The 21,763-nt window shown below is 38.4% G+C and overlaps 1 protein-coding gene across 8 annotated transcripts in view; it reads left to right on the top strand.

The window, feature by feature from the left end:
• The window catches only part of NR2C2 (nuclear receptor subfamily 2 group C member 2), a 100,511-nt gene that overhangs the window by 37,761 nt on the left and 40,987 nt on the right, over positions 1–21,763 (top strand). For 4 of the 8 annotated variants that reach the window (XR_007148899.1, XM_047843599.1, XM_047843579.1 and 1 more), the window contains one exon: positions 13,753–13,863. Coding sequence is in view for 7 of the 8 variants with exons in the window: in XM_047843579.1 (XP_047699535.1) it covers positions 13,753–13,863 (111 nt within the window). In the remaining variant the exon portion in view is untranslated. Of the gene's footprint in view, positions 1–511; positions 698–2,508; positions 2,622–8,373; positions 8,395–13,412; positions 13,437–13,752; positions 13,864–21,763 lie in introns of those variants that run through there. The other 4 variants (XM_047843609.1, XM_047843589.1, XM_047843638.1 and 1 more) reach the window with 4 other exon arrangements.

Below are 21,763 nucleotides of genomic sequence, written 5' to 3'. Positions count from 1 at the left end.
AAAACATATATACTTTTTTATTTATCACAATAGAATGTAAGTTGCAGAAAGGCAGGAACTTTGTTTCACTTGCTGTTTGTCTTCCCAGTGTCTAAAACACTTTCGAGTGCCTGGAACATAGTAAGCACTCAATATTAAGATTTCTTTATTGAACGAATAAGCATATTCTTTTTTGGTCTTCTTTTCACATGCACGTCATCCAGCTGTAATCAGTGTGCACACATAGATTGTTGTTTGACAGAATAAATGTAAATCCTTTCCACAGGTTGCTACATAGCCTGCATAACCAACATTTTTCATAGCTACATAATATTGTATCAAGGGAGCATAGAATAATTTACTAACCTATCTCCTAGTTTGGGACATGTAAGTTGATTCTGACCTTTAGGTTAAATACATCCATACTTTACCAGTTGAGGGTGCCCAAAACAAGAAAAACCAGCTGTTGCTGATTTAAAAAAAAAATAGGATTCTTAAAAAACACGGAGTTAAACTATGTGTGGGAAAGGATTGGATTAACTTGACAGAGTTACAGGAGGACTAGAAATGTAGCTTTGCAGCTATGAAAACAAATCTCACCAAAGAGCCAGTTTGGTGAAGCTATGGCTATACACCACAACACTGCCTAGGCTGGCCACAGGGTTCCTGCTGCCAGTAGTCTCAGCACGAACATCTGATCAACCCGCTGCCCACTAAGGTAAGCTAGACCTGCAAGTATCTGTCACTTTCTGCTTCTTCAGTTGAAGGTGGGCTCTACTTTATCCAGACCCCTGAGAGAGGGAATTCCTGTATTCCCTAGAAAAATAATTTAGGAGCACACACTGATAAAGCCATTTCTGTATTTAGGATAGTTTATGTAAGGTGGATTCCCAGAAGTAGAATCACCAGATCAGAGGGCGTGAACAGATGTTTATGATGAGAAGAACAGACCTATTGACCTGAACAGTTGGGCCTTGGAGCTTTTTGCTTCTTTGTATTAATCTTTCATTTTACACATCACTTATTAGCTTCACTGAATGTTACTTTCTTAGAACTTTAAATAGTTGTTGAGGTAGGGGGACTTTTAGTTTCCTTTTTAAAAAAGGAGAATCCTTAGGGCACCGGAGTAGCTCAGTTGGTTGAACATCCGACTCTAGATTTCAGCTCAGGTCATGATCCCAGGGTCGTGGGATCAAGCCCTGCATCTCAGGCTCCATGCTCTCTGCTTTAGATTCTCTCTCACTGTCCCCCACTTGAGCACACACGCTGTCTCTCTAATGTAAAAAAAAAATAGGCAAAAAGGAGAATCCTCTCTCTTTTTTTACTCCTGAATTAATTTTTCCCTTTTAGGTTGGGATGCCTAGGTTTGTGCCAGAATCTAAAAAATAGGTGGCATATTCCTTTAACCTAGATTGTATTAAGTTAGTATGTATACAAACTTCTGTGGAGTAGAAATTCATTGTTTATAACACAGTGAACTTACTATTAAAAATTTCCTTTACTCTATCAGTTCCCTCCTCTTATCCTATATAAAAGTAAATATCCCTTTTAAAACCTCTTTCTTCCTACTCCCCCCCCCCCCCCCGCCCCCGGCTTTCATTTGTTTTGTCTGTTTTTGGTGATTGGTCAGCATTCACTTTATATTAGTTCTTTGCCCAGGTATTGAAACAGGTAGTTAAGTTACATGTCAAACAGAAGGCTACAGCTTGGCTTAGAGACAGGTGCTCTTGTCTAGCAGCCAGAGGATCTGAGTATTAGTTACAGCCCCACCTCTAACAGTGACCTCAGAAGCTCTTTCCTCTGGCCTGCGGGGGAGGGCTGACACTGAGACTTGAGCCATTCCGTGGCCAGTTACTACATACAGCATCCTCATTTGCACTGTCTACATGTGCTCACCTTCCTGCGAGTATGGGAGGCTACAGGGGCTAGAACTCTGACCTGTACTCATAAGCCTGGCACATATTGGGTGGGTGTAGTAAAATATTTGTTAAATGTGCGCAGTGCTATTATTCTTGTGATTGTTATGTTGCCTTCCCTTTGAATGGTGTAGTAATTTGCAAAGACCCCATGTCTTTAAAAATGTTGGCTTGATGTACTGTGAAGTTGAAAATGCTATATGCAGAATGTGGTATTTCTGAGTTCTCCAAATCTTACCTTCACTCTTTATAGTTTTAGGACTGTTTTGAGTTGGTTAGATTCCATGGTAACATGCTCTCAGGAGCTCTCAGTTCAGGAAAGATGGTCTTTAAGGGGAAGCTGGTGGAGCGGGCGGGGGCGGGGGGGACATTTAGTAAAGGCAGCAACCTAGGTGAAGGGAGAACTTTGTAAAACAAAGTACATCTTCCCTAGAAGCAATTAATCATATTATTAGACAAACTGCTTTAGCAGCTGGTGAAACGGCAGGAACATGTCAATTTTGCTTCCTTGGTTACAGGGAGTGATAGTGTACTTGACCTTCAGCAAGCAGGGTCGTAGAGAGGGCATCTTTAAACAGCTCTGTCTGGTTTTGGTGAATGGAATCTGCACTGGCGGTTTGAAAGCAAATGCCTGCGCTTCCCCAACCAACCCTTTTGGTGGGACTCTCTGGCCTGGGAGGTTGCTGAGGAAAAATGTAAATAAAGCTGGAGGGAGCCATTGGCATGGTAAGTTTTAAGGGTCCTAAGAACAAGACTGCAATTTTGAAGCCTGTTCTCATTCTCTGTGTTTCTGGGGGAAGCCTCCTTGAAAAGCAGTATGTTTCATAGGTACTTGTTTTTAGAGCAGTTGGCAAAAGAACAGTGGATTTAAATGCCTGGTATGTATATGAAGGAATTCCATTTAGTGTCTGTTGCTATGCTTATTAGCACCCAGCAAGTTATGTCTTCGTAGGAACTTGTATTTGATTATGCTGGTTAAATTAAATAGGGCAAAAGCTGCTTACTTGTTTTTCAACAGACTGACCTGCTTATGAACAGAGAGTTGCTCTTAACACCTCATTGTTTTTATATAATGTGGGTGGGTAGTGGTTGTTGACTGTGTGGATCTTTGTTTTTGTGCCAAGAAATTTAGGGTTATAGTTCTATCTTTTTAAACATTATCAACTGGAAAATTTAAAAACTGGTTAATCAACTCTGATATGAATCAGTGAGGCTGATTTGTAATGTTCAGTTTTGAATCCTTAATTGACTTTAGTTTAAAGAAGAGCCTGGGAGTTACCAGTCATCAAGATAATTTATTTTTTTAGGAACACAGCACACTGGCATTGTAAGGTCCTAATCCTTTGTATGAGGTGAGCAATGAGCACTTTGAAGATCAACACTCCTGTGCACTCTGGTGCAAGTTGCAGCACAAAGAGGACTTAACTCTTTGCCCATTGACCCTTCACTACACTTACTATAATGGTCCTTTGAAATAAAAGGAGGGTGTGGTATACATTTAAATTCAGGCTGGTGGTGTCAGTGCCTGAAACCCTTTACCCTACTTAGGCATTTACTTTGTTCATAATTTCACTGGGAATGTTGAGAAGTCAGAAGTTTGTGGTTGAGATTCGTAACATATTGGGTCTGCATGATCTGTTTTTTTCACAGGGTGTGAACTTGGTTGCCCTATTAATAACCCATGGGAATGTTGCAGCCAAAACTCAGAATAAATTATAGATTTAGAAACTCTTAATATTTGCTCCTTAGCTCAATGCTGTGGGCATTCTTTTCAACCTAAATGTCTATCTTTTAGCATGTAATCACCATAGAAATTTTTCCTAAGAATTTATTCCTTTAAAAAGTGCTGCTACAGCAATGCCTTCTTACAATGGAATAGAGAAGGTTCTCACTCCAGGGTGAAAATGTATGAACTTTCCCATCAGCCTCATAAACCCAGGTGTGTCAGTGAAAGCCTGTACGCCTTGCTTTATGTAATAAACTGCCAGGGCAGGTGTTGTGCAGTACCTGCAGGATGTCTAATTAGCAGACAGGCATAAGAGTGGAGTAAGAGAAAAAGGTCTTGGCACAGTTTAGGACCAAGGACTATAAAACAGATTTCTTACTCATTCCTAAAGTTAGTAAGTGTTGATTCATTAAGCAAGCATTGTGGCCCTAAAATGAACCTAGCCTTGGGAAAAAAGGAAAAGTAGGAAGTGTTTCCTACTGCCCTCTGAGGTAGACTTAAGCAGTTACAGTAGGTGCCTTGTGGAGAGTGCTGAGATGCAGGAACTCTCGGCACCTAGAACAGAACATGTATACCAACCTGAGGGATCAGAAAAGGCTGGCCTGAGGAGCAGGGCTTTTATTAAACTCATTAGACTGTAAATATTTGTATGTTGGGGAAGCACAATTCACTTTACAAAGGATGCAAAATAGAAGAGCTGATTTTTACCCTTTTAAATGTGAGTCAAGAGACCATGCCCTGGAACACCTATGTCCAAACATACTTTCACACCCTGCTTGCTTGTGGTTTAATTGAGTCCTTTGGACTGGCAATTTTTCCTGTCAAAATGCAGGTGCTCTGGCCAGGGTACACACACCTGGGTATTGCCAGGCATTTATATTTTTCATTCAGTATGAACTAATGATCCTGTCCTTTGCAACTTGAGCAGATCGAGGGAGTTGAAAGTAGGCTAAGGCAGAGGGCCAAGACTGACATCGGGCACTGAAAAGATAAGCAGGAAAGGATGGAAAGGAGATGCTTCCTCTCGTCAGAAATACATCTAATATTTTTATGTCCTGTTACCAAATTGACTTCCTACAACTGTGCTAAATGATACTCAACAATATGCTTCTGGAAAAAAAAAAAGTATATTCCCCACCTTGATGTGTGTTTATAATGTCAGGCTCTAAATTCACACAGCTGCAAGAATTTCTGAGCAGTCCCATCATGGCAGGACTTTGCCTTCAAGCCAGATCATATCTAAACTGCCCCTGCTGCCACTAGAACACACCTTCTCTCTAAAGGCCACGGGAGTGGGGGACCCCAAGTATTTTCCCATTAGCCTGTCACTTTCAGAGTTAATCATCCCTCTAATAAATATGAGGGATATTTTGGGTTGTTCATCCAATCTGAATTTATTACTGAACTACCAGGCAACATTGCCAACATGATCTGTACCGCATCTCAGACAAATTTGTAGAGGCCTTTGGGCATCTCATACAAAAGGAATCATAAATTTGCAAGCATGTCCTTCAACAGGTGAGGTAAACTCACTTGAATCAACTGCAGCTCATACCAAAGTTGGCAAAAAGCAGACTTAGCACCCAACCTGTGCTTCTTCCACTATAGCTGTCCATCTTGCCCAACAGATGCTGCTTTTGATTGTACAACAGCATGCAGCAAGCTCTAGGGTGGCACAGGGTTAACACGTAGCAGGTTCAAGTGAAGCACAGACGAGCTTCTCTGGCTTACTAACATAGAAACCTTCTTTGAGACCCGATGAAATACTTTTTGAATGCTGTTACTCTTTTTTTTTTTTTTTTTGAGTTTATTTATTTTGAGAGAGAGAGGATGCAAGCAGGGGAGGGGCAGAGAGAGAGGGAGAGAGAATCCCAAGCAGGCTCTGCACTACCAGCGCAGAACCTGATGCGGGATTCGAACCCACAAATCGTGAATGACCTGAGCCAAAACCAAGAGTTGAATGTTTAACCAACTGAGCCACCCAGGCATCCCTCTTTTTGATTATAACCATCCTAATGCATGGGAAATGATATCTTAATGTGGTTTTGATTTACATTTCCCTAATGATTAATGATGTTGAGCAATTTTCTTCGGCTTATTGGCCATTTGAATATTTTCTTTGGAGAAATGTCTGTTCAACTCTTTTGCCCATTAAATTTGGCGGGGGGGGGGGGGTGCCTGGGTGGCTCAGTTGGTTGAGCATCCGACTTTGGCTCAGGTCATGATCTCACTGTCCATGGGTTCAAGCCCCGCATTGGGCTCTGTGCCGACAGCTCAGAGCCTGGGGTTCTGTTTCGGATTCTGTGTCTCTCTCTCTCTCTGCCCCTCCCCCACTCATGCTCTGTCTCTGTCTCTCAAAAATGAATAAACATTAAAAAAAATTTTTTTTTCTGTAGATGATATGAGGTAGGATTTAATACTTTTTAATAAGAAGAACAAAAATAATTTTCTGGTCAAGGAGAGCCTTACTAGTACACTTTATCACATGTGACATTAATATTTATACACTATAACTCAGATTTTAGAGAAATTTTCAGGAAGTTTGTGATAGTGCTAATAACTACTAAGTGTTGAATGGAATTAATACTTAACATTCATCGTCCCTCTCATCGGTCTCATAAAGTAGTAACAATATATCCATGTTAAATTTCAGGAAACTGAAGTTTAGAGGGTTTAGGTGGCTTGCTTAGGGTGATAGTACATGTTTCAGAGCCCAGCTCTGTCTGATTCCATAGTCTGTGGTACTCATGTTGATTGCTTTACAATGTTTTACAGGTAAAGTGAGTATCTAAACCAGAAAATTAGCATATTATTCAATCAGTTAAGAATTCCATATATCTGAAATTGGTAGAATTAACTCACAGGGTAACAATAGATTCAACCAAAACTCTAACAGACTTTTTCTAACAGACTTTTTCTTGATGGGGAATGCTTGATCATATCATTTGCAAACAGATTATTTTTTACTTCTTATTTACGATTTGGATGCCTTTTCTTTCCTTTTCTTGCCTAATTGCTCTGGCTAGAACTTTAGTACTAGATTGAGTAGAAGTGGTAAAAGCAGCATCCTTGCTTTGTTCCTTATCTTAAGGAAAAACTTTCATATCTTTCACCATTGAGTATGATATTCACTGTGAGTTTTTCATATAGTTTTATTATGTGGAGATAGTTTTCTTGTGTTCCTAGTTTGTTGAGTGTTTTTATCATGAAATGCTTTTTCTCCAGCTATTGAGGTGATTGTGTGATTCTCCCCCACCCCCGCTTTAATTCTGCTAACATGGTATGTCACATTGATTTTGTATTTTGAACCTTGTGTTACAGGAATAAATCCCATTTCATGTCAAGGTGTTTAATCATTTTGGTATGCTGCTGAGTTCTGTTTGCTAGTATTTTGTTGAGGATTTTTGTATCAGTTCATAAGAGATACTGGTCTGTAGTTTTCTTGTAGTGTCTTTGTCTGGCTTTGGTATCAGGGTAATGCTAGCCTCATAGAAGGAGTTAGGAAGTGTTCGTGTTCAGTGTTTGGGGAAAGTTTGAGAAGGCTTAATACTAGTTTTTCTTTAAAGGTTTGGTAGAAATCACCAGTGAGCCATCAGGTCCAGGGATTTTCTTTGTGGGGAAATTTTTGATAATTGGTTCAGTCTCCTTCATAGTTATAGATCTATTCATATTTTATATTTCTTCATGATTTAGTCATGGTAGGTTTTGTGTTTCTAGGCCTTTGTCCATCTAATGCCAACAATTTTGTTGGCATAGAGCTGTTCTTAATATTCTCTTATAATCCTTATGGTTCTATAGAATTGATAGTAATGTCTTCACTTTCATTTCTGATTTTAGTAATCGCAGTCTTTTCTCTTTTTTTCCTTTAGTCCATCTAGCTACAGATTAGTCAATTTTGTTGATCTTTTCAAAGAACCAACTTTTGTTGTAATTGATTTTTCTCTATTTTTCTGTATTTCTTCTATCTCTGTGATAATCTTTATTATTTCCTGTCTCCGGCTAGCTTTGGTTCAGTTTATTCTTTTTCTAGTTCTATAAGTTATAAAGTTACATTGTTCACTTGAAATCTCTCTGATTTTTTCATCAAAACATTTATAGTTCATAAATTTACCCCTTAACACTGCTTTCACATTGTCCTATAAATGTTTTGTTTGTTTTCATCCATCTGTAAGCTTTTTCTAATTTCCCTTATAATTTCCTCTTTGATCCAACACCAAGAATGTATTGTTTAATTTCCACATGTTTGGGACATTTCTTGGTTCACTCTGTTGATGATTTCTAACTTTATTCCCTTATGGTCAGAGAAGATACCTTGTATGTTACCTGTCTTTTAAAATCTGTTGAAGCTTTACTTGTGACCTCACCTGGTCTGTCCTAGAGAATGTCCCGTGTGTACCTGAGAAATTTTTCTGAGTATTTGTTGTTTCTGGGTAAAGTGTTCTGTATAGTGTGTGGTTGGTTTGTTGTATTAAGTTCTCTATTTCTTTGCATATACTATGTCTGTCTGTTCTGTCCATTATTCAGATTGGGGTATTGAAGTCTCCAACTATTTTTTTTTTTATAAAGTTTATTTATTATTTTAAGAGAGTGGGGTAGGGGCAAGGAGAGGAGGAGAGAGAGAGAGAGAATCCTAAGCCGACTCTGCACTGTCAACATGAAGCCTAATGCTGGACTCAAACTCACAAACCACGAGATTGTGACCTGAGCTGAAGTCAGATGCTTAACTGGCCATGACCTGAGCTGAAGTCAGATACTTGACTGACCAAGCCCAAGGTACCTGAAAGTCTCCAGCCATTATTGCAGAACTATTTCTCCCTTAAATTCTGTCAGTTTTTTCTTCACATATTTTTGTGGTCTGTTATTAGATGTGTAAATGTAATTGTTACATCTTCTTGCTACATTGAAACCTTTTGTTAATGTATAGTGTCCTTCTTTGTCTCTTGTAACCTTTTAAAATTTAGTTTATTTTGTTTGATATTAGTACAGCCACCTGTGGTTCTTTTGGTTACTATTTGTATGGAATATCTTTCTCCTTCCTTTCATTTTCTAGGTATTTGTGTCATTTGGTTCTATTTCTGTCTTGGTTCTAAAATGAGTTTCTTGTAGATAGCATATAGTTGGAACATGAGTTTCTATACATTCTGCCAATCTCTCTTTCGAATGGAAAGTTTAATGTATTTGCATTTAGAGAATTACGATAAGGAGGGACTTATATGTCATTTTGTTATTTGTTTTTTTGTATGCCTTGTAAAGCTTTTTTTGTTCCCCATTTCTTACATTCCTATCTTTTGTATTCAGTTGATTTTTTTTGTGTGTAGTAAGATGTTTAAAATCCTTTTTCATTTCCTTTTGTATATTTTATAGCTATTTTCTTTGTGGTTACCATGGTAATTATATTTAACATCCATTCACTCTAGTTCGAATTTATACCAGCTTAACTTCAGTGATATACAAAAACTTTCCTCCTTTGAGCTCTGTTCTTATCCCTTTTGGTTCATGTCACAAAATTACATCTTTGTATATTATGTGTTCCAAAACATAAACTAATAATTATTTTAAATGCATTATGTAGAAAGCAAGATTTGGAGTTCTAATACAAGCTTTTACACTAATAGTTTTTTTTCTTTATTTATTTATTGTTTAATTTTTTTAACGTTTATTTATTTTTGAGACAGAGAGAGACAGAGCATGAACAGGGGAGGATCAGAGAGAGAGGGAGACACAGAATCTGAAACAGGCTCCAGGCTCTGAGCGGTCAGCCCAGAGCCCAACGCGGGGCTCGAACTCACAGACCGTGAGATCATGACCTGAGCCTAAGTCGGACACTTAACCGACTGAGCCACCCAGGCACCCCAGTTTTTTTTCTTTAAACATGTTAGTCTTTTAAATCATGTAGGAAACAAAAAATACATTATAAGCCATTGTTACAATAATACTAGCTTTTATAATTACCCATGTATTTACCTTTCTTGAGATCTTTATTTCTCCAGGTAGCTTCAGATTAGTGTCTAATGACCTTTCATTTCACTGTGCAGGACTCCCTTGAGCATTTCTTGCAGGGTGGGTCTACTGATCATGAACTCTCTCAGCTTTTGTTTATCTGGAAATGTCTTAATTTCTCCCTCACTTTTGAAGGACAGTTTTTCCAGGTATAAGATTCTTGGTTGATAGTTTTTTTCTTTGAACACTTGGAATATATCAGCTCACTATCTTCTGACCTCTACAGTTTGTTTTTTTTAATGTTTATTTCTGAGAGAGAGAGAGAGAGAGTGAGAGCGAGTATGAGTGGGGGAGGGGTAGAGAGAGAGGGAGACACAGAATCCAAAGCAGGCTCCAGGCTCAGAGCTGTCAGCACAGAGCCCAACGCGGGGCTCGAACTCACAAACCGTGAGATCATGACCTGAGCCAAAGTTGGACGCTCAACCGATTGAGCCACCTAGGCGCCCCAACCTCCACAGTTTTCAGTGAGAAATCTGCAAGTAACATAATTGTTCCCTTGTATGTGAGTTACTTCTCTCTCACTGCTTTTAGCATTCTTTGTCTTTGTCTTTTGAAAGTTTGATTATAACGTGTCTTTGAGGTCCTCTTATATAGAATTCATTGAACTGCTTAGGTATTTATATTCATGTCTTTCTTCAGATTTGGGGAGTTTTCTGGCATTACTTCTTCAAATATTCTCTCTGCCCCTTTTTCTCTCTCTCCTCCTCATGGACTCCCACAGTGCATATGTTGGTCTACTTGATGGCCTGTAGGCTCCATAACACTGGTCAGCTTTCTTCAATGTTTTTGTTGTTTTGTTTTGCTTTTCAGACTCTAATTTCCATTGTTCTGTCTTCAAGGTTTTTAATTATTCTGCTTGATCAAATCTGATTTTGAATCCCACTAGTGAATTTTTCACTTCAGTTATTTTAGTTTTCAGCTCCAGAGTTTATTTTTGGTTTCTCTTTAGGATTTTTGTTTTTGTTTTTGTTTTTTGAATCCCTTTTGAGTTCTGGCTACTGCCCATCTTCCTTTAGTTTTTTGAGTAACTTTCAGATAGTTGTTTTTAAAGTCTTTGTTTGGTAGACCTGACATCAGAGATTTTTCAGCAATCATTTCTGTTGATTTATTTTTTTTTCTTTTAGATAGCCCATACTTTCCAGTTTCTTTTTATGCCTTGTGATTTTTTTGTTGTTGAAAACTTGATATTTGAATCTATTAATGTGGTAACTCTGGGAATCTGATTCTACCCCCTTCCTAGAATTTGCTGTTTTTTGTTACTGTTTTTATTTTTGTTTTTTAATATTTAGGCTGTCTCTGTGCTAAGGATCATCCTGACATATAAACTTAAGGACTTCTGAGGTCTTTTCTCAGACCTGTACCTTCCCCTAGGCGTGTACAGTCACTGTCTATTTTTCCCTGTATATGCATTTGCTCTTGAATGTCCTTGTCTTTAATGTTTGGATCCCAAAAGAGGAAAAACAGAAAAATAGAGGAGTGGGGAGAAATAATCCAGGACTTTAAGGCCCCTGGAAGTCACTCAAGCTAGAAACACAGGGGCTTGCAACAATAGGGGGAAGTACAGCAACAATGGCTGTCCCTTCTTTTTCTGCACTTCTGTGATTAGAAGTAGCAACCAGCGACTGGAGCACACATCCCCCGTATTTGTGGAGGACAAGGATCCTTTTGTCCACCTGGGCTCCCACAAGCTGTATGCAAGCTGTTTCTGGAACATGTGCCCATGGCTTCAGAGTAGACATGGAAGATGGGCAGCTGCTACCAGCTGCTAAGAGAAGCCAAAATTGAGAAACTAACTACAACTTATTGTCCAAGCCTTCCCCTGGAAGTTGCAAGCCTTCAATATCCAATAGACTCCAGAGTTCCAAAATAGTTACATGAGTCAGATTCTACCTGTGCAGTTAAGGTTTGGTGGGGAGACAAATTCCTGGTGCTTCCACTCTGCCATCTTTTTCCAGAGTCCTTCCTCTCTCGAGTTAATATTTGCTTGGATGGTATGAGGGAGGGGTCCAGTTTCATTCATATGGTATGTTGTGTCCAGTTGCCTCATCACCTTTTGTTGAAAAGACTCTCTTTTCCCCATTGAGCTGTCATGGCACTTTTGTGGAAAATCATTTGACCATATATGTGAGGGTTTATTTATGAGCTTTTTATTCATTTTTATTGGTCTAAATATCTGTTCTTATACCAGTGCCATACTGTTTTGGTTATTGTAGCTTTGTGATAAGTTTTGATATCAAGAAGTGTGAGTCCTCCAACTCAGAACAATTAATGATTGTTTTGTTGGTTTTTTTTTTTCAACAGATTTTATCTTTAAGTAATCTCTACACCCCATATGGGGTTCAGATTTACAACCCCAAGACCGAAAGTTGCATGCTCTACTGATAGAGCCAGCCAGGCACCCCAAAACATTCAAGATTGTTTGAGCTATTCTGATTGCCTTGGATTTTCATAAAAATTTTAGGATCAGCTTGTCAATTTATGCAATAAAGGCAGCTAGAGTTTTGATAGCAATTATGCTGAATCTGTAGATCGGTTTGAGTAGTATTAAGAGCTTAACAGTATTAATCTTCTGACCCATGAACACAGATGTCTTTACATTTATTTAGGCCTTCTTTCAATGATGTGTACAGTTTTCAGTGTATAAGTGTTACACTTCTTTTGATGTATTTATTCCTGTTGTTAATGCTCTGGAGGTGGGAATACTTCCTTAATTTCATTTTCTGTTGTTCCTTGCTCTTGTATAGAAATACAGTTGATTTTTATATATTGATCTTGTATCTTCCAACCTTGGGACTCATTTACTAGTTCTAATAGTTTTTTGTTTTTTGGTTTTTTTTTAGGACTTTATGATCATGTCATGTCATGATCATATTCTCTGTAAATAGAAATAGTATTGCTTCTTTGTTTCCAAGTCTGGATGCTTTTCTTTCTTTTTCTTCCCTAATTGCTCTGGCTAGAACCTGCAGTACAGTGTTGAGTTCACATGGCAAAAGCAGACATGTTTGTCTAGTTCCTGATCTTAGGAAGAAAGCTGTCAGTCTTTCACCATTAAGTATTCTGTTAAGCTGTGAGTATTTTATAGATATTCTATCAGATTGAGAACTTACTAGTTTCTAGTTTGTTGAATGTTTTTATCATGAAATGGCATTGGATTTGGATTTTGTTGGATGGCTTTTCTGTGTGAGATAATGAGGCTTTTGTTCTCTGTAAATATAGTGTATTACATTGTTTAATTAATATGGTGAACCGATCATGCATTTTTGGGGTAAATCCCACTTAGTCATGGTATATGATTTTTTTATATGTCTCTGGATTCAGTTTGCTAGTGTTTTGTTCAGGATTGTTACATCTATACTCATAAGGAATATTGGCCTGTAGTTTTCTTTTCTTGTGATGTCTTTGCCTAGTTTTGGTCATAGAATGAATTTGAGGAGTGTTCCCTCTTCTGTTTTTTGGAAGAGTTTGTAAAGCATTGGTTCATGATGTGCTTTTATTCAAGGAAAAGTATCTGCCCACCTCAGGTGCCCAGGTGACCACTCAGAACCTTGAACCTTGCCTTTTAGTAGGTATTGACGAAATTCCAGACCTTTGTATAACTGATGGGCTTTTCCCAGCCCCATCCCAGTGGGGCTGGGATATTGCCAGGACTCTTTCACAAGTACTGATCCCAGAAGTTTTCAGCGTACTGCTGGGGTTTTTTTGCCATCCTCTATGGTGTTTGTGAGAGCCTTTCTTCTGGAAACTGTCATCTTAAAGGAGTGTTTTACAGCTGGTTTTGGGGACAGTGAAAACATTCAAATACCATTTCTAAAAAGGTACTTTGGTACTTTCTTTTATGAAAGTTATATGAGCAGATTTGAAAATTCCTGTGTTTTTGTGGGGGGTTATTTGGGGAGGGGTTGGTTGGTTGGTTTTTGCATTTTCAACATTAGAAATAACTCTTTTAAGATTGTATTTTCTTATGGCCATCCTGTGGCAGTATCTCATTGGTTTCTGTCATTCTGGGTCCAAATACCAAAACTACTCAAGTGTATTACTCAAAGCCACAGTGAAAGCAAGAGGCATGGTCCTCAGCTACCACCGGACATTTTTGTAAGCCCCCTTGTGATCCAGCCCATTTCTTGCCCACAGGTACCACGGACACAGACCTCTCGGCCGGAATCTCCAGGGATGACCAGCCCCTCCCCGCGCATCCAGATAATCTCCACCGACTCTGCGGTAGCCTCACCTCAGCGCATTCAGGTACTTGCACCAGTCCCACTTGGTTCCAGCCACCTGCCCAAAGGCAGACCTGCCTTCTGAATCCTTTCTAGAACAAACCTGCCTTTGAATTTCACTAAGGAGTTGTGCTTCTTGGGCCTCAAGTATAGTACAACCTCATTTATTCTTAAAAAAGAAAAAAAAGTTTACATTGATTGAACTAACTTACTACTTTTAATGCAAAAGTCTAAACTGTCTCAAATTCTTGGGATGTAGTACCATTTTATTACTTATGTGCATCCACATTGAGAGGCAGTATATCCTAGTAGTTAAGTGTATGGGCCCCCACTTGGAGTCAAGTTCAGTGCCCCACTTTCTAGCTATTTTGACCTTGAAAGTTAACTTTTCAGTGCCTTGCTTTTTTGGTTTAGAAAATGTATGTGATAGTAGTACTTACCTCATAAGGTTATTGTGAGGAATCAATCAATGGGATATTGCTTGTAAAGTGCTTAGAACAGTGATTAGCACATACTGATGTTCAGTATGTACTAATTATCTATTACAATAACCATTATTACTAGTGTTATTGTTACTAATTGATATTCACTTATGGGAAGTTTAGTCTTCCCCAGGGCTCTGAAGCTGCCTCTGGCCCATTGAACAAAGGGAAGATATGTATATTGAAATCTTAATCAACAAGCCAAGAAGAAGAGATAATAATTGATGACACAGATTAAAGACTCATAGTTTCCTCAGCAAGCTGAATCACAAAGCCAAACCAAAAAACTTGAACAAAGATGAATGGCAGAAAAAACATTAGTTACATAACACAAATTTGAAAGACTATCAGGGCATACAGGTAATTTGAGTGAATGAGTAAAAGGATTGCTTTCAATTTACAGTTTATTCCAAAGTTGGTATAAGTGAACAATATGATACCATAACTACATAATTTCTATAATGTTTACCCATTCTAAAAAGTGATTTTGTGGACTATCTATTATAAAGTAAGCATAGAAGAGTTCTAATAAGTAAATGAAAGAAGTTAAAGATTATATTCTCATAATGTCTGTATTGTATAATATTTTATCATAAACACTGAAGCTCATATAAGTCATTTTAACCTCACACCAGTAAGGAACACATATCTGAGTGTTTGGAAATTCAGAAGTAATGGGCCCAACATTAGAGGTTTTACTGTTCCTCAGAATTAGGAACTTCATAGCCAAATTATTTTTTCTCTTTTGTTTTGCTCATTATGACTTGAAAATGGGTCTTGTATAGTTTTATGTAGTAGATATTAGGATTCTGCCTATGTAACTGCCCCAACTGGGAAAGGAGCTAATTGCATTCAACCATTGCCTGTACATAATGGGCTCACAACCACCTTAGGGCAGATGAGAACACAGAAAGTTCCCCAAGAGACTGTCAGTAGCTAGTGTATATACTGAGAGAGTGCACATTTCCGCCCATATTGGTATGAGAAGAATCTCTTCCCAAGGGCTATCCTACCATCCCATTCCATACAGAGGGGCTAAGCCCATGCACTGGTCCTCGGCCTGTGGTGACACTGCTGTCCTGGCTGGATTGTAGCAAGGTCCCTTGAACAGAAGTCCTATAGAATAGATTCTTAGTGTTGAGCTTTTAGTCTCTCTGGGGAGGATAACTCTTAGGCATGAGTTCCTACGTATGGTAAATATACTTGAAAATCTTTTCATCATGAACTGTCAATAAAATGGACAAGTGCAACTGAACTATTTCAAGGTTTAGGGTTTTGTTGTTGTTTTTTGTTTGTTTTGTGTTTTAAGGAAAACTAAGGTTATAGAATGATTTCTGGGTTCTTGATGTTGGTGGTAATGGTTTCGATAAAGTTTTCATTTCTAGCCCTGACTTCAGTCATGAATTTCCAATGCCCTGAGGCCTGGGAAGACAATAAGTGCTATGATGTTTTCATGAATAACAATGCTTGGAACCCAAATGGTGGCTTCTGTGATAAGGTTAAGAGGAAAAAATTATACACTAAGGGTGATAGACCTAGGTCACATTTAGGATCTTTGGCTCTGAATGGAACAGACTTAGGATCAAATTTTATCTCCTCTCAGCTGTGTGACTCTGAAGAAAGTTTCTGTAACCTCTATAGCTAGAAAATGACAACAATAATAGTACCTGTTTAATGGGATTTTAAAAGGATTAGGTGAGATAATGCTTGTAAACTTATAGGAAGCAAATATCAATGTTAGCAAATGACTTATAATTTTTCTTAAGGTTTCTTTTTATATAATTCCAAACACAGAAAACAGTACATGGAAGTCCTGTATATATATCCCCAATTTAACCAATTGTTTGCTATAACATTCTGAGTAAATGTACGTATATTTTTTTGAATCATTTGAGAATAGAAATAACACACCTCTTTGCCCTGAATATTTACGTATTTCCTAAGAACAATGACATTTTCTTACATAATCACAATACAGCTATCAAAATCAGGGAATTAATTATTGAAACATACCATTATCTAATCCATAGTGTATATTCTAAAATGTCATTCAGTTGTCTTAGTTAAGTCCTTTATAACTGTTTTCTCCAATTCCAGGATTTATGTTACTGTTTTTATTTTATTTTATTTTATTTTATTTTATTTTATTTTATTTTATTTTATTTTTTTCAACGTTTATTTTTGGGACAGAGAGAGACAGAGCATGAACGGGGGAGGGGCAGAGAGAGAGGGAGACACAGAATCGGAAACAGGCTCCAGGCTCTGAGCCATCAGCCCAGAGCCTGACGCGGGGCTCGAACTCCCAGACCGCGAGATCGTGACCTGGCTGAAGTCGGACGCTTAACCGACTGCGCCACCCAGGCGCCCCTATGTTACTGTTTTTAATAATGATAATGTGGCCAACATACCTAGTTATGCAGGCCAGCAGAGGGTGATCTGGAACATAGACTTGTGTCTGTCAGTATCCTGTCATCCTAATGGCTGCAACGGGGCTTTGGGGCCAAGTGGGAAGAGTGGCAGTCCTCAGAGTGGGGGCAGTAGCCTTGTGGCTAGAGTTAAAAGCTGTTGTTTTGAGGATACAGAGGTCTATGGTGGGGACTGTGGAAGGAAAGAAGGAGGTAAGAGCCATAGGAGGGCACCCACTTCTCTGAGAATGAGGCATAATCGAACCCATCCAATTGCAAGGTGACTTCTCAGTAAATCTCACAGGTTTTCATCATGATGCAGTCTTTCCAGGCCAGTGGTTTGCAAATTTCCTTATGATTTTTTTTAATGTTTATTTAATTTTTGAGAGAGAGAGAGACAGAGCACGAGCAGGTGAGGGACAGAGAGAGAGGGAGACAGAGTATCTGAAGCAGGCTCTAGGTTCTGAGCTGTCAGCACAGAGCCCGACACGAGGCTAGAACTCACGGACCTCAAGATCATGACCTGAGCCAAAGTCGGATGCTTAACTGACTGAGCCACCCAGGCGCCTCTGCAAATTTCCTTATAAACAGGTGCGCCTGTTCATGTATATTTTTTAGAGTGTGAAATCTTTACTTGGGCCCTTATAGCACCCGCTTCCCTACTTCTCTCTTCTACCACCTCTTTATTCCTACACATCCCTTCTGGAACGCCAGTACTTGTTCTCTGCCCTTTCTTTGTCCACAGCCATCAGACATCTCCTTTCTCACTGTGATGTTCTCCTGGCCCCTCTCAGGTACTCATTGCTGTAACAAAATCACACCACACCAAGCAGAGTATAGAGTAAACCATACACCTCCCTTCTTCCTCTTCCACAAGTCACCCAGGTCTCTCCCATGAGGTAACCACTGTTACATATTGCTATTTGTTCTTTCACAGACACACTCTACCAAAAGCACATGTGTAAATAATGTACAGCATATTTTTCATTCATGTAGACATTCTGTCCAGAGTGTCCTATATTCTTTTTTCTTAACAACATCTTTTGGAGGTAGTTCCATGTAGAAACCGCTCCTTCTTTCTCTTGATGTCTATGGATGCTCCAATGAATAACTTTTTACCTGTTCAATTTAACACTTGCGAGAATACTTCCGTCAGATCAGTTTCTCAGTGTAGGATTGTTGGGACAAAGGATATGTCCGTGTGTAATTTTTTTTTGGCCTATAGTATCATATTAGCTTCAGGTATACAACATAATGATTTGATATTTGTGTAGATTGTGAAGTGATCACCATACATGGTTAGAAATTTTTTTCTTGTGTCGAAAACTTTTAAGATTTAGTTTCTTAGCAACTTTCTAGTGTGCAATTCAGTAAACTATAGTCACCATTATGTGTATTACATCTTCATGATTTACTTTGTAACTGGAAATCTGTACCTTTTGACCTCTGTTGCCCACCCCTGCCCCCTTTGGGCAACTACCAGTCTGTGCTTTGTATCCATTGAGCGTGTGTGTGTGTGTGTGTGTGTGTGTGTGTGTGTGTGTGTGTGTGTATTTTGTTTTGCTTTGTTTTTTAAGATTCCATAAGTGAGATCATACAGTATTTGTCTTTCTTTGCCTGAGTTATTTCACTTAGCATACTACTTTCAGGGTCTGTGTTGTCACAAATGGCAAAATTACATCCTTTTTTATGGCTGAATAGGTATTCATTTGTATATAAATAAATACACATACATATATACATGCACACATATTTACCACATTTTCTTTACCCATTCATCCATCAGCAGACACTTAGGTTGTTTCCATATGTTGGCTATTGTAAATAATGCTGCAGTGAACTTTGGGGTGCATTTTTTAATGTTGTTTCTTCTTTTTTTGAGAGAGAGAGAGAGACAGAGTGTGAGCAGGGGAGGGGCAGAGAGAAAGGGAGACACAGAATCTGAAACAGGCTCCAGGCTCTGAGCTGTCAGCACAGAGCCCAACACGGGGCTCAAACTCACGAACTGCAAGATCATGACCTGAGCCGAAATCAGTCACTTAACCGACGGAGCCACCAAGGTGCCCCTGGGGTGCATATATCTTTTTTTGAGTGAGTATTTTTGTTTTCCTTGGATAAATACCCAGAAGTGGAATTGCTGGATTATATGATACTTCCATTTTTATTTTTTTGAGGAACCTCCTTACAGTTTTCCACAGTGGCTGCACTAGTTTATATTCTCACCAACAGTGCATGAGGGTTCCTTTACTCCACATTCTTGCCAACAATTGTTACTGCTTTTTTTTTTTTTTTTGATACTGGCTATTCTGACTGGTGTGAGGGGTTATCTCATTGTGGTTTGATTTTCATTTTCTTGATGATGAGTGATGTTGAGCATTGTTTCAATACCTATTGGCCAACTTTCTGTCGTCTTTGGGAAAATAAGTAACTATTCAGATCCTCTGCCCATTTTTTAAAGTTTGCTTTTGCTGTTGAGGTTTGAGTTCTTTTTTTTTTTTTTAAGTTTATTTATTTTGAGAAAGAGAATGTGGGGAAGAGGCATGGAGAGAGGGAGAGAGACAGAATCCCAAGCAGGTTCCACACTGATAGCAGAGCCCAACACAGGGCTTTAACCCACGAACTGCTAGATCATGACCCGAGCCAAGATCAAGAGTCAGATACCTAATTGACTGAGCCACCTAAGCGCCCCCTAGTTCTTTATGTATTTTGAATATTAACCCCTTAACAGATACATAATTTACGGATATTTTCTCCCATTCAGTAGTTTGTCTTTTCATTTTGTTGATGGTTTCTTTTGCTGTGCAGAAGCTTTTCAGTTCCATGTGGTTTGATTTGTTTATTTTTGCTTTTGGTGTCAAATCCAAAAAATGATCACCAGAACTGATGTTGAGTTTACTATTTTTTTAATGTGTTCTTCTAGGAATTTTATGGTTACAGGTCTTACATTCAAGCCTTCAGTTGATTTTGAGTTGACCTTTGTGTATTGTAAAATAATGGTCCCATTTCATTCTTCTGCATGTGCCTATCCAGCTTTCTCAATATCATTTATTGAAGAGGCTGTCCTTTCTTTCCCCATGGTATATCCTTGGCTCCTTTGTCATAAATTAATTGACCATATAAGTGTGGGTTTATTTCTGGGCTGTCTTCTATTCCATGCATCTGCATTTCTGTTTTTATGCCAGTACCATACTGTTTTGATTATTATAGCTTTATAATATAGTTTGAAATCAGAGAACATGATGTCTCCAATCTTTTCTCAAGATTGCTTTGGCTATTGGTCTTCTGTTATTGTGTAAAAATTTCAGGATTGCTTTGTACTGTTTCTGTGAAAAATGTCATTGGAATTTTGAAAAGAATTGTATTGAATCCATAGATTGCTTTGGGTAGTGTAGACATTTTAACAATATTAACTCTTCCAATTTATGAGTGCCAAGTATCGTTCTATTTATTTGTGTTTTCTTTAGTTTCTTTCATTAATGTCATAACAGTTTTCAGTGTGCAGATCTTTTACCTTCTTGGTTGAATTTATTTCTAGGTTATTTTATTCTTTTTGATGTAATTGTAAATGATTGTTTTCTTAATTTCTCTTTTAGATTGCTTGTTATTAGTGTATAGAAACACAACAGGGGCGCCTAGGTGAGTCAGTTGGTTAAGCGTTCAAGTTCAGCTCAGGTCATGATCTCACAGTTTGTGGGCTCAAGCCCCGCATCGGGCTCTGAGCTGACAGTGCAGAGCCTGCTTGGGATTCTCTCTTTCTCACACTCTCTCTCTGCCCCTCCCCCACTTGCACATGCACATGCATTCTGTCTCTCTCAAAATAAACTTAAAAAAAAAACACGACAGGGGTACCTGGGTGGCTCAGTCGGTTAAGCGTCCCACTTCAGCTCAGGTCATGATCTCACAGTTTGTGGGTCTGAGCCCCGAGTAGGGCTCTGTGCTGACAGTTCGGAGCCTGGAGTCTGCTTCAGATTCTGTGTCTGTCTCTCTCTGCCAGTCCACCACTCACACACACGCTCTGTCTCTTCATCTCTCTCTCTCTCTCGCTCTCTCTCTCTCTCTCAAATATAAATAAACATTAAAAAGTTTTTTAAAAAACAGATTTTTATATGTTGATTTTGTATCTTGCAACTCTGCCAAATTTGTTTATTAGTTCTAACAGTTTTTTGGTGGAGTCTTTAGGATTTTCTGTGCATAATGTCATGGCATCTGCAAGTAGTGATGACAGTTTTATCTCTTCCTTTTCAATTTGAATGCCTTTTACTTATTTTTCTTGGTTAATTGCACTGGCTAGGACTTCCAGTACTGTGTTGAATAAAAGCAGCGAGAGTAGGCATCCTAGTCTTATTCCTGATATTGCAAAAGCTTTCAGCTTTTTGCCTTTGAGTATGATGTTAGCTGAGTATCTGTGTGTAATTTTGACAGTTGTTGCCAAACTGCCTTCGAAAGAGGTTGTGCCAACTTATACTCCCACCAGCCCAATATCAGAGTGCCCATTTCCCCACACACTCAACTGTATATTATGCTATATATACTGTTTAATGTTTTTTAGTTTGCTAGGTGAAATATCACTACTATATAAGTTTTGTGTTTCTATTACTTATTCATCTAAAAATATGTAATGAAAACTGTTGTGTTTTTATCACTGTTGTGATACTCAAATTTTATATAATCGTAAATAAGAAATTACTTTTTTACCCGTCTTTCTCCATATCTCTACTCCATTTACTTTTCAACCAATAGGTTTCTTGAAAATTATGTCTAATTTTATTATCATTATCTTTTACATTAAAGTATTTTACATATACATAAAAGTATAAAGTGTAAAGATACATATGTTAAGATATTAGGCTTTTCTAGAACCACTTTTCTGAAATATCTAAGATCAATCAGCTAAGTATCTGTTTAATAGGATTAATATTCAGAAAACTTAGAGGAAGTAATTTATAAAAACCGAATATAATATGTAGCCAGACTGCTAAATGTTGGAGTTCCTCAGGATTGCATTCTGGTCCCACTTTCTCCCCTCTGTATTTTCTCT

The sequence above is a fragment of the Prionailurus viverrinus genome, chromosome A2 (genome assembly GCF_022837055.1).
Source record: "Prionailurus viverrinus isolate Anna chromosome A2, UM_Priviv_1.0, whole genome shotgun sequence".
NCBI lineage: Eukaryota > Metazoa > Chordata > Mammalia > Carnivora > Felidae > Prionailurus > Prionailurus viverrinus.
This window is presented reverse-complemented; position numbering and strand designations above follow the sequence as displayed.